The sequence below is a fragment of the Apteryx rowi genome, unplaced genomic scaffold, assembly GCF_003343035.1.
Source record: "Apteryx rowi isolate R43461 unplaced genomic scaffold, aptRow1 scaffold_2, whole genome shotgun sequence".
Lineage (NCBI taxonomy): Eukaryota > Metazoa > Chordata > Aves > Apterygiformes > Apterygidae > Apteryx > Apteryx rowi.
Window position 1 is genome coordinate 1295126 of NW_020448307.1, and position 14109 is coordinate 1309234.

Below are 14109 nucleotides of genomic sequence, written 5' to 3' on the forward strand. Positions count from 1 at the left end.
CGGCCACGCAAGGCCCGAGCGACTGTACGTGACAGGCTGTGAAGAAAACAGCTTCCGCCCAAGGACGCGCTGTGCCTGGCCCCGGGGGGACTTCGAAGCACTCCCGAAAAGCGCTCTGCACAGCAGCAGGAGTCCCCGACACCTCCGTGGAATCCCTGTGAGCGTTCAAATAATTTTTACGCTATTAGGGATGAGTTATCTGTTGCAAATTATTGCTACTCTAGTAGTGAATGCCTAGGAGGATTTGCAGCCTGCTGTTTGCACACACTGCCTGTGCAGGAGAAGGTTGTCCTTTCCCCGCAGAGATCACAAACGGAATAAGCAAGACCACAAAAAAAAGCAAAACATATAAAAAAGCAAAAAAATACAGCAAAATGTGTTTGTCTGCACATGTAGGTGGCCGCAGATCTGCCTCCAGGCTGTCTCATGACCTGCCAACATAAAGAGAATAGGATTTATCGCGCGCTACAGACCACTAATGGATCTACAGAAGAACCGCAGATATTGTTACTAACTGCCATAGCAGAGCCACCCAGGAAGACGATGACGTCTCTCAAATGTTGGATGCACTGATACGTGAATCAGGAGATCCCATTCAAGCACAATTTCTCTCATTTTTTATCTAAAAGTAACATTAAGGGGATGGGGAGTTTCACTATCATCCTTCAAGGCTGAGATTTTCAAAATCCAGAGAGATGTGGAAGCCATGTTCCTCAAGACAGGCCAGATGAACATTTTCTATCTTTTGTTGTCTTCTTTCTGTTTTGCAGAGATGGAAACCCATATTTGAATTGCTATGTTTTGATCCAGCAAATTTTCCCCAAAGAGAAGATGTTTAGATCCAGGGTTTTCTCTCAAACCCCGCTGGGGATTGAATCTATCAGCTCAGATTGAGTTTCCATAACCTCATGTCTTGGTAGGATGCAAATCTGTATCATTGCATCAGTTCTGTTGGTTTCCCCTGTAACACTAAGCCTAATACAAAAGATGCCCAAACTATCTGGAGTGTTGCTTGGGAAAGAAATCTAGAACTTGAAGAAAACTCAGGTCTGGTACCAGTAGATGCAAATCCTGTGGGAACCATGGCTGTTGTCTGTTTGCATCCAGACTCAGTTTGATCCCAAGCTTGTTATTGCTGCGTAGCAAATACACAAACAAACTCCAACCCCTGTGCTACTGCAGCGGAGTTAATTCTGGAACGGAAAGCAATGCAATAGTGTGCAACGTGCGGCCAAAAGGGAAGGAAAATGCCTCACTAATAAGGAACAGGGTGCTCTCAGATAGGAGGTCTGAACCATTTAGCTTATTTTAGAAATCAAAGGGACCAAAGAGAGGCAGGGGGAAAAGCCGAAGAACCAGTCGCTCTCCCCGCACTGACCTGACTTGGCTGCCAATGTGCCACCTCTTTTCTACAGCATGACTAGAAACCTGGAGCCGCTGTTTGAGAAAAGAGGATGCAATTGTTAGAGCTTAAAATGCATCATCTTCTCTAGTCCTTCACGTTTATTTTCTGCACAGGAAAGGTTATTCTGCCTTTTTAATCCCAGGAAATCTGTATAAAGTAAATACTGACATTTCCTAGTTACAAATCAAGTATTTCAGAGATTTAAAAGTAGATGAACATTAGAGTTGAGCTTGCTTCTCTCCATTAACCACGTCCAGGAGATCTGCCAGGCTCCATGGATGGCAGATTACCGTGGGCTGATAAAAATGGTCTGCCTAATCTCACACCTGAGCAGTTTGGTTGCATCTTAAAAATGTGAGGTAGATTCAGTTGTATTCATCACCCATCCTATAAACAAAAAAMCCCCGAACACATATAAAACAGGAAAAAACAAGCTGTAACATCCACTTCCATTTTATGTTCAAATAGTGTGAAAATACTGTCCTTCTGGGAGGGAGTTTATTTTATTTATTTATTTATTTCTATCATGAAGGGCATCAAAACCCTTGCTGAGTAYATAGAATAAATATTGCTACTAAATCTCCCATCTTTATGATAGYATGGGAAAATGTTCACTGGACTTCTGAAATCAGAAACGTCTTTGTCTTGGGAGGCAGCGGTGCGCTGATCTTAGCAAACATGAAGACTGCAGGAAGGAACCTAACGAATCAGCGAGGAGGGGTCTGGCCTCTGCCCCGGGACTCCGCAGCAGYGGGATGGCACTGAGTTGTGGGAATTCTCACAGCGCAAACATGAACTAACTTTTCAGTCTCTCTGCAAGAAATGGTATCTTTTGACTTCTGCCTTCATGGGACTCTTTATAGCAACAGATTCTTTAATCAAATCTTTATTGACAAAAGCATTTTTATCAGCATCCTTATTTAAATATTCCTTACCTACTCAAGGGAAGGCAAACCAGCAAACTCTGAGTTTAAGGAAGGGAATGAATTATTCCTCACATAATATATATGCATTGACTTCAGAGAATAGAGGATTTTTTCTCTTGAAATGAGAACAAATGGAAGAAAGCAAGAGCACCTAGACACTATGCCCTCCCCCAAGCTCAAAAACATACACCTTTACATCTTGATAACTGTGGCTTCACCACGGAAAGTAAAGACACTCTTGGTCTGCAAGTGGTTTAGGTTAAACAATGTCCAAGGGAATGAAAGGATTCAATCACACCATGGGTACAAAACCTCTCTAACCTAAAATCTAGTGGTTTAGAAGGTGATGGCAGGATCCAGAGAGAGTCATTCTTTCCAAAAACTGCAGGAGTGGCAGAGGGGTAAATCAGATGGGAAAGTGTACTCAGATTATGGTATATAATCATGGAATTAATAAGACAAAAGGAACCCAGCTTTTGAGAAATGATCAGCAACTGGCTCATTTGCCAGTGCAGTTCCTAAGACAGTGACACTGCAAGACAAAAACCTGTTCAAATTTGTTCTGAACACATGCATTCTGGATACACGTGTTAGACTTAGTTTAGCTGATGATCAGTAATCACATTTTTGCATGAGTATACAAATAGTAAATTTGCAAAAAGCCACCTTTACTTTCCAGTATTGGAATTAGCCTTTGAAAATGTGGAAGAAAATGCTGAAGTTTTCTACATTACCAATGAAAGCTCTGAGCTGAGAAAAAATCAGTAAAATTCCCTTCACAGAAGCACAAATAAACATTTTTGCAAGCTCTCTCATGGCATATTTTGCTAACTCAAGTTTTGCTCTGAGTTTTTCACTTTGAGAACATTAAAAGTGCAAAATTTAGTCAAAATCAGCATGTTTCACTGGGTTCTACTTCACCCTGATTTAATTCTGGTGTAAAAATATACTCTGATTCAGTTTGATGGAAACTCAGTCTGAAGTTCTTAAAATGAGCATAAGACTCCTCCAAAATATGCAGAGAGGAGAATTTTTCCTTAAGTTTGGCTTACAGGACCTGGCCAAAGATTAGTGCACACCAGGAAATGCTGGAACTCTATTCCCAAACATGAGCTGAGTTCAGAGCTAGCAGGAGAGCCCTCGACACGCTGCCATTCCCTCAGAAGTAAGTCTGTTATTCTAGAAATGCATACCAAAACCTTACCGGGAAAAAAGTACAAAATTCTCAAATCTCTAATTTCAAGCATGGAGACGAATCAAACCCTAGATCCCTGTGTCTGGAGCACAGCTATAGAGATTTTCAAATTATGACATAAAGGAGTTTGCGTTTTGGAGGCTTTGAATTATCACATATCTCCACAGTTATAAAAGGCTACTTCCAAGGCACATTCAGAGCCAGAGACGTCAGAGGCGAAGGCGTAAGACGAATGTGCCTACGAATGCTTTCATCCTAAAAAGGGAACAAACGTTTTAAGAACGGTGAGGACTTGAACAGCAGTCAATTTTCCTGAAGCCCCCACAATACACTCAAGAAATTCCTATGCTCTAAGGAAAAATCCCATGTAACGGGGATCAAAAGGATGCTGCCRAGTCGAAATGTTGCTGCCCTCCTGTCCCATCCCTTGGGCAGCCCGAAAGCAGCCCCGAGGTGCTCCTGGCCGCAGTCCCGCTCGGAGGGCAGCCGGCACCCCACCTGGCATCGTGCCTTGCCTGCTGACCGGGCTCGCCGCGCTCGGACGGCCTTGGGGCCCCCAGAAGGCAGACAGGGCGCTCCGCTGAGAGCTGAGACACAGCGCTCATTAAATACCATTATTTGTATGCAAGCGTTTCGGGATGGATTAGAAACCAAGATGGCCAGGGTTGGGTTTTTCTCATTGTATTTTTGTTAGGGGATTGTTTTAGCTGCCTTAGCAGCTAATCAATCAGCTCCTACAAATTGCTAATCACTTAGGTAGTAGATTCAGAAGAAGCACTAGCAAATTATTCACGTTAGAAATTTAGGAACAGCTCCCTAAGCCCGCTCCRTTGCCACCGCTGTAGAGCGCTCCCACTAACGTTCGCCTCGCGCACAGCACAGCACTTTACATGACTGATATTCAATAAGAAGTGGTCGATAGGACCACACTCTAATTGAACAGCTTATATTTATGGGTATTTCAACAATGTTCATAGCCAGCTATCAAAATGTAAGAAGTATTAGCACAATGCTAGACTACTAGCTGTCTTTTAAACATTATTAGGAGACTAATTCAACAAGCTTATCTGGGAAAACTGAGAAAAACAGCCCACATGGTTCTCTGATGCCTAGCATGCTGCTCTTTAYTCTTCATTTTATTTATCCAGATACTATTAGCAGAGAAAAAAAGCAAGGGACATTCATTCCAAAAGAAAAGCCCCATGTTCTTTGTAAGGCCTTAGTAAGGGCCATTAGCACYGAAATAAATACTAGGCCTCCTACACTTGACCATTAAAGGCAGACTTTATCTTATGCATTAAGCTTTTATATTACCTATTAGTCATCAGAACTGAATCTTTATGGACTTAAGAGGTATTACGGGTGTTCAGCACTCCCCAAATCAGCACAGTAATAGGCTTTATCACATGATCTGATTTGAAGCTCAACCTCTATTGTTCCTTAAGAGTTACTCTAACATAGTATAGCTGAAATGTATGTAATTTAAGCATTTGGCTTAAAATTAGAAGGCGTAATAATGGCAGGGATGTTTTATTTTATTCCAGTACTAACTTGAGCATGTCTTCTGAAAGTAGCAGGGTAAACTCACTAAAGCAGTACTCCTTGGCATGGCCCACTCATTCGCCATTCCATTTTAGAGATAATTTAAGCAATTCCACCAGCTCTAACTCACTTGAAGTCTACTTCCTTCCTTTACAAAAAATATGTTTTTGAGTAAGATTCATAAAAGATTACTCTTATTCTTTGCAAAGATGTAACTCAAACTTTGTTTCTTGTCTCTATATTTACTGTATGTTGGCCTTGAACTTGAAAAGCCAAAAAAAGAACAAACTGAGAATATGTAGTGGCTATAAATTTAAACTAATCCAGGATGGCTTTAAAAAAAAAACTTGCTGCAATGAAATGTTTGTATATACAATATGTTGCTCATTTTTCATTGAACCACAAATATGTGTTATGTTTTCTTATTTACACTCCTTTGCTCTTTCTGATTTTGTTTTTCATAAGAAAAATAACGACATCTCAGCAAATTTCAAAAAACATCTGAACTAATCAGACTGAAGCTCTAGAAATCTGGCTGTTGGGAGCAGTTGTACACTGGTCCATGGAGAACAACCCACATGGCGCTAAGTGATCGTCACCGCTACGCCTGCCATCCGGCGCACTCCGAGGAGCCCTGCACCTGGAACTCTGCACCTGGAGTTCTCCCTCCGCAGGAATCCAGAGCGCCCAGCACGGGGCTCCTTGTTCCCACATCTTCCCAGGGCACCGAGGAAAAATAGCTCACAGATAGCTGTCTAGTTTTATTACAGTAAAATTCTCCTCTGATCAGTCAGTCTACCAAAATGGTATTGTGGGATCTCATGCACAGTGTTCCTGGATAACATCCAGTTCAGAAGTGGTTGGGCTGCAATTTAAAATACGTTGATTTTTTTCTAAATGCCAGCCCTCCTTGGCTAGTCATTTAGTCATTAGAGTTGCCTTCTGGATGACACAGCAGCAGCACCAACAAACACTTCACAGATGAGATTCTGCCTTTAGTTTAATACCTGTTAATTCTCCAGCAACAGACGTGGCTGCCAGGAGCAGCAAGGCCATGACTCCCCTCTGCTCCTTGGGGCAGGCACCCAGTTCACCAAATTCAGTGGGAATCCTCCCATTAACTCCCTGATACCTGTATTACATATCATTAAAAAAATTGTCAAAAATTCTACTGGAGACTCCCATTCCAAAAAGAAACGATCTCACCTTCCTGAAGTTTGKTTTTCTCTGAATTGCTAACAAGGAGAAAAATACACCAATAAGGCTTCTGTCCCCAAGATAAGCAATGTGAGCTGAGGCACACAGCAGATGTGTAGGGCTAAGTAGTTATTGTTATTTAACCCTTTTCAAACAAAAAGACCCAATGTTTATATGGAAAAGTATAGACTATCAACTTGTTTTTGTCAATGCTGCTATAAGGATTAAGAACTATATACGCTCCATGGTCTCCAGGATGACTGCACAGACACGGAGCTAGCTCTTGATTGATTTTATAGGCCTTTAGTGTTAAATCCTAGAAGAGTCTAGATCTCCTGTCGATACTATCTCTGCTGAATTCTGAAGGAGTTCTCCATAAAGGTGCTAGGATCCACTTTGTACGAAGATTTGTTTAAAATTGATGGCGCAATATGACCCTGCATGATGAAGCAACTTCTGCTACCATGTACGGAGCAACTGAGAGGCAGTCTGAAAGGCCCAGCAAGTCCTGGGTGTTCGAACGCGCAGCAAGCTAACAACACCAAAACCCAAGCAACAGCCGCCTCCGGAGCCCTAGCTGGATCTCACAACCTTACAAACCCCCTTCCCCAGCAGAGGCCTACATGAACTCAGGACACACTGCTATATATTTTCCATTGCAATAAATCTGTCGAGGTGTTGAACAGGTATTGTGGTAGCCGGAGGATCTGCACTGGTAAGTGGTATTTTAGAGCAGCAAGGTAATAGATCTGCATATTCATGCCAAATATTTCTACCAAACTTTCAAATCAGTGAAGATCATATCTGAAGGATATATAGAAAAACCATCCATGCAGTGAATACTGGCTAGAGACAGACCAGCACCCAAAGGCCATCCTTACCAGTTTCTCAACAACTTTATTTATACATTGGTGGAATGAACTCGGAATCCTATATCCTTTTTAAAGTAAGGAGAGTAAACTACCCTTTTTGCCAAGTTTTGCTTCAGTTAACCATTGAGCTGAAGATTTTTAGACTGGTCTAATAATCAGATTTGACACTATTGGTTTCTAATAAATAACAGCATTTGTCATCTATGGAATGCCTCCAATCAAGCTCTGCAAGCTTTTCAGTCTGGCATGACAAACTGGAAAAAAATTCAACCATCACCCAAGTCTGATCAAAAGACCTATGAGCAAGGTCCTTGTGACTCACATAAATACGCTAACAGATCAGGCTAATTACTCTCCACCCCCACTAAGCGCAGGAGAGAATCCTTGTGAGAGTTTAGGGAGATTTTTATTCGGCATGATGGACCAGATTCATTGGTGATGACAAAAATTCCCTGGAAACAAAAACACCTCATGTCAGCAGGAACCAAATATTGTATTATTCATTGGATTTGAATTTTTTTTAACCTGTTGGATCATTTTGATCTTCACTGATTTAAAATCAGACAGAACAAACTATTAGAAAATACAACAGTACCAGTACAAAGGGGAAAAAAAATAGGTAATATTTATCTTCTATATCTAACCCGTTTGACAGCACAGCTGTAGGTGTCACTGAGCAAGAACATTCCATTTTCTTAGTCAAACTTCTACCATACAATTCACTTGTGAGTCAGTGATATGTACACTAGTGTGGGATCTTTTAGCTCTGTTCACACGTACGAAGCGTCAGGCTGCAGCAGGTAACGGTGATCTCAGGTAGAACATGCTGTACGAGTGACACAGGGATGATCCCACATACACATTTCCCACGAAAGGCCATCAGTGTGCATTCGCAGAGGGCATCATTTGGGATTTATCTTTTCTCCTGCATAGCCCCAAACTSCTTACCCCAGGATAACCCAAAGTCCACTTCACAACCACCTCTGCATATCAGGCTCCTACTAGTGAGTAAAAACCAGAGCCAACCAGCATTTTCTTGACAGAGTGGGGTGAGAACAAGGCCAAAATTTACAACTGTCCCCACAGGGAGTGCAGGCAGAGCATGTCCATCAGGAGCAAGAGCCTGGTCGACTAATTTTCGGCTTACAGACATATAGTGCCAGGACTGCCTCAAAGTTTCTTTTGAACTTCAGGTGCCTGAGCTGCTCCAAGTGTGCAGCTATGAAGTGGCAGGCACATGGCAAAGCTTAAGGAAATGAGCCTGATTTTGCTACGCTTGCCCAGACTTTGAAACACGACTTTAGGACCAGTAGGGACAGTTGTCTGTCTAAATCTCTGTATTCTTTTCTGCTAGTGAACTTGAAGGCGCTTTGTCAACCYCTCTCAGTCTGGTTGTTGTGAGGAAATATTTGGGATAAATTGAACGCTTGACATACCTACTAAATTCTCCCCCATGTGCCTTGGTATGGTTGTCAGTCTTTCCCTCTGCCTTCTTCCTAGCTCTTTCTCGCCAAGGCATGTGTAACTGTCCTCCATCTGTACCTCYACATATTTGCTCCTTTCTGCACAGTAGCTCTCCTCTCCCCCAGTTTTCATTGCTCCAGCTGAGCAGAGGGCAACCTGCTCTTGCGGTGTAAGCCGCGTTACTGATTGGTGCWACCCACAGCCTTGCAGGGAGCCATGAGAGTAAAGGAAGGGGRTTTGACACGATATATTACAGTCGAGATTTTCTCCCCTCTGCACTATGAACTGTTTTGACAGTCAATTACAGTGTCAGCCACGGACAAGCAGAGAGAGAAGGAACATGACACCAGGGCTCTCTGTGGCAATAGCAATATGCAGACAGGGGTTGAGATGCTGTTTTTCTGCATCCCATCCCACTTTGCCATGTCTCTCCACCTGAATTTCTAGCTACTCTGAAGAGACGCATGCACACAGCCGGCTGTGTGGCTGACCTGCTTTTGGAAGCCTTCTCTGTTCCCAACCTGTCGTTCAGTACTTCTAGCTCTGGCACTCACAACGTCCATGGGCGAGACTGTAGCCCACAGTCCTGGCAACGCTGCGAGGCTGGAGCCAAGCGAAAGGGCTGGTTGTAGTTATAGGTGGTGGTGGAGGAGATGCATCTGCCACTGTGAAGTCAGGAATGGGGTTACACTACAAAAGGCTGAGCCAGCCCCTATGCTTTAAACGCCCCAACATTTAACAGATATTGATTCATCCCATTGTAAAGATTGAAAATATTTTAAAAGGATGATCCAAGCACAGGCTATTACCCTCTTCAAAAATGAAAATCTTTGGAGATGAAGTTCTACTTCAAGATCATCAAAACAGGAGAGAGAAAAAAACGGAAGTACTGAAGTCAGAAATCCAGACTTAGCCAATATAAAATCTAAGCAATCTTCCTCTACGTAAGAGAAACTGGAGGCAGTAAAGAAAACGCATGAATACAACCTCAACTCACATTCCCCCTGGGAGCAGGAATATAGGCTGTGACTCCTGCCTCCCCCCCATACAGAAATTGCATTTCAAAGAACCATTTAATTAGGGCCCTCATGTATCAGCCCAGACTGTCTCCAAACTCTCCTTGCATTGGCATGTTTGGAAGGGGAGCAGGGCCCCGCTGYGCTGGGGACTGCACCGTCATGCTGTGTGCCTGCCCTGCAACCCATCTCGCCACCCCCTCAGCAGAACAGCTGCACGCTTGTACTGGATGTACTGGATGCTTTCTGTGAGCCCTGCATTTCGGGAAAATTTCCCCCACAGAGAACATGAATCTCCCATTAGCCTTAATAGCAYCTATATTTGAACAAGGGGAGAAAATGTCATACAGTATTAATCACGCTATTTTGTTAACAGCATATCCTGTACCCATGTGAGTAGCTGCACAGTTTACACCCCCTTCAGTCCATCCGATCTTCTTCCAAATGGATTGCATGTGCAGAATATTCTTTATCTTCATGCCAATGACAGGCATTTAGCTCCTGAGTAGTATTTGGAGCATACCATATATTTGCTGTATCAGTAAAATTTGCCTCCCTCTGTCCTACCTCTGTCCAAAAATAATCTTTTCCCAGCTCTGAGGGGATGCTCAGCTATGCATTTCACAGGAGATACCAAGCTGCTCTACAAAGAACACCTTTACATATATCTAACCAGTTGGACTAGACACCTCTCATGTCTAGGTCCATTAACCTGATCACAACAGCTTGATGAATTAATGCTTATATAGGCACAGCTGGCAGCTTCTAATTAAAAAATTATGGCTAAGCAGCTGTGGAAAAGTTGTAATGTTCCACTAGAAAGCCAGATGTCAACTTTACTGGTCCTCAAAGTTTAAAATGAGATGACTTTTGGAGCTTTGATACAAAGGGGTTCTTCTGCTCTCGGTGAATTCCATAGGTCTTGTGCCTGCTCTTATATCGAGCCCAGCTGCAACCAGACTACAGACACGCAGCTGTAGCAGCTCTGCAACCCAACGACTCTGTCACAGCAAACAGCAAATGGCACAAAACAGAACAGGAAGATTTGGATCTAGATTAAAAAGAGTTCTTTGGCATCATGGTCATTGGTTTAGTTTTTACCTAGGGAAGAAACGTTTGAAAAATCCATCTCTATGACTCCATCAGTGTCAAAAATCCACAAGATTGATATGAACCAAATTCAAAGCCTGTTGAAAGAGATAAGAGTCTTTCCAGGAACTTAAATTGGATTGAGCTTTTTCTGTATTGGTGAAGGAAGATTTCAGGACCCCTACCAAACACTTTCTCTCTCCAAAATTTCTAAGGTACCTTTCATCTCGTACCTAACACTAACTGTAATGATGTGGAAGCAACTAGCAATCCTTGAAGAAAAAGAATTCAAGTCATAYGAAAACCAGCAGTCTGTGCTTGTTAATTCATGTAACATCTATTTTGGGCCTCTCTTCAATTATTAAACCCTTGTTTCTAAAAATAATTTATATTTTTGTGATTTTAACGTAAACACAATTTACTCCAATCCATTCCTTTAACTACATTAATTCTCCTCTCCTCCTATATCTTGTGTAAGACACTACAATTTCAAACACAAGACGCCTAACTATAGGAATCACCCACCTTAATCTGAATATAAGCGGATCCAAAACCTTTGAACTATTTTGCTGAGAAGTCCAGCTAGAAAACTAATTTTAAGTAAATCTATGCATGTCAAAAATACAGATGGCTTTTCAGAACGCTCACTCAAGCATCATTACATAAGCAGATTAGGGCTGCCTGTTGAGCCTAGGCATAAGAGTAGATGGCGCACAAACTATTCACTTTCTGATACATCTTTCACCTAGAACTTTTGTCAGCTCTCCACATTACTGAGCAGACTAACTGTAACCATCGCATGCAGCATAGCAGCTCTGCAGACAAAGCAGTTTTTACCCTTCTTTAAATCTCTGTCCAAAGCAGCAGCTGGCTAAAGCCCATTTGTACAAATGGACCAGGGAAATGTTCCATCCTTCACCCTCTTGAAACGAAAATGGATGAAAACAGCCTCACAAACCTCTTGAATATTTAAGCACAGCAGTTGTGGAATGATTTTCTGATACCGAATTACAGAATCAAAATTACCCTCGTGTTACCACTGGTAACTGTGCCTCTACCTGAATATCAACTTAGAGAGTTAATGAGCCTGCTAGAGCTATCAGCTAAAATTACTACAACAGTATGTGATCTGATGTGATTGCAGTAAGCAGGGCAGATACGTCTCATTACGAGGACAGTTTGTTTTCCATAGGCGTGTTGCATAACAAGACACAACAACTTGCCTCTCTCTGCACTGGGCCTTCATTTTAGAGCACATCGGCTGGCTCCGAGAAAGCCCCCTGCTGAAAAGCAGCCGGGGGACAGGATTTTGTTTTCCCTTCCCTGCGTGGAAGTGTGTCAGGTTTGCTGACAGATGGCTTGGCCGACTGTGCTTGGCTATTATCAAGCAGCCATTACCTTTGTAAATTGAATCTCATTTGAAGATGTTCTGTAATTAAATCTGCAGTGTGTTTGCAAGGCTTACATCGCATCCAGCGCGTACTCAGGAAGTGTGTAAGGCAGTCAGATGGCCGATTTACACAGCCAAAGACAGCGGCATCCTCCAGCTCGGGGACGGGGTGTTTTTGGCAGTCTGTGCTGCCACCTAGCCAAGACCATGCCATTGAGTTCAGCATTAGTTTACAATTTGAAAGCTTAAACCGAAGCATATCCCCTTGGATCAAAATAAGGCTCCAGGCCACGCAGAGACAAGGAAATCTGGGCTGTTTGTGCTTTGAGAGTCATACAGAGAGCAGAGGAGACAGATGGGAACACACAAYTATCTTTCCCTCAGAAATTTCTTGTACTTACGGTAGAAGACATATTCAGTGTAGCTGGACCAGACCTTGTCGTCTGTGTACTGATTGACAACGGAAGCCGTCACGGAGGAGTTACAGGCCACCATGTGGAATCCACATTCRGACAACATGTCGAAAGCCCTCTCCAGGTGCTTGAACTTGAGATAAAACCTGGAGGTGTACCTTTCCGGAGCCCTGTCTGGGTCTCTGCTCTCATTCAAACTTTCTCCAAAGACCTCTTTGACCAGAGCAATCCTTCCACAAACCAAAATCCTTGGGACCCTCCTGAATTTGGCATCTGCTTGACTCTCCCTGCCAATAGTGCATGACCCCCGGTACCCAATGGTAATGAATCCCCACTTCCGATCAGATGGCAGGAGCGAGGACGGTGGGCAGATTCTCGTGTCACTGCTTTGGGAGACCTCTTCGTAGTCACTGTGGCAATAATCATCAGGGCTTTGCCTGATGTCATCAGGAGTCAAGAGTTTGACCAAGTCCGGGAGCTGGAAATACTCAGCCTCCCTCTTGAGCCTTCCCTTCTCTGGGAAGTGGTCAGGCAGAACCACTTGCTTGTCCCTGAGATAGTCCAGAATATAGCGGAAAAGGAAACCATCTCTGTCGATGAAGAATCTTCCCTTGGAGTCCCTCGCTAGATCGTTGGCTGTGTCTCTCTTTGGGGTGAACATTTTCCAGAGCAGGGAGTGAGGGGTGCCAACCAAGGTGGAATGGCGAGTGAAGTAAACCTGGCCACCCACGTTCAGCTCCACTACCTCCGGGAAGGAGTGCAGACCAGTCCCCTGCTCTCTCGGAGGGAGGTAAGTCCTGCAGTTGCCACTTAGAGCCATTGTACTTTAAAACAGAGATCAGCAGCAGGGAGCAGGAGGATTATCAATCACATCAAAGCGTAGAATAAGGCTCCTGACATTAAGGAGAAACGTGGGGAAGAGGAGAAGTGAGGAAAGAAAAAAAGCCAAAAGGTTCGTTTAAAGAAAAATCTGAATTGTCCATGAGTGACTGTGTGGCAGAAGYGGCTTATACCCTAAGCCAGAGAGGCTGGAGAGCAATCACTTCGTGAAATGCAATCACATCATTAGATCTTCCAACAAAGCCATCAAAATCAAGGTCAAGCCGAACCTATGATCATTCACAGATCTGTTAAAAGGGAAAACAAAATAAGAGACACATTAATTTTTAAGGCATCGTAAAAGTTGTAACAGAGAAAAACAGATTAGTTTAGAAAGCTAAATTAGATCTCCTGCTAAATAGATCTGGTTTTGCAAGTTCTATTTTTTTTCTTACAAGTACTACTCCATGGGAGGACTACCTATAAACCCCCAGTCTAAAAGAAAATGCATAYTTCATCTCTAAACAAATATCTAATGTAGACATGCAGATGAGGGAAGGAGAGCATCGGGTCTTACCTGGGTTACTAGTAACGCATAGCTCTTGTAAAGGAGAGCAACACTTCCAAACGCTCAGGACACCCAGAGGCGCGCACATAGTCCAGTTAATAACAAATCCAAGCCCGGCAAGGGGCAGCGACGGCAAGGAAAGTGCTCTAGCAGCATCCATGTAGCTCTCAAGAGTTAAAGCGAGTCACAGGAAAGTTAACCATAGCAGGTGAC

At 43.2% G+C, this 14109-nt stretch overlaps 1 protein-coding gene across 1 annotated transcript in view; it reads right to left on the reverse strand.

Annotated features, from left to right (window-relative positions):
* The window catches only part of KCTD16 (potassium channel tetramerization domain containing 16), an 84191-nt gene extending 70862 nt beyond the window's left edge, over positions 1 to 13329 (reverse strand). The window contains exon 1 of the mRNA XM_026063403.1: positions 12498 to 13329. Within this exon, the coding sequence (XP_025919188.1) occupies positions 12498 to 13329 (832 nt within the window). The remainder of the gene's footprint in view (positions 1 to 12497) is intronic.
* Between the last annotated feature and the right edge of the window lie 780 nt (positions 13330 to 14109).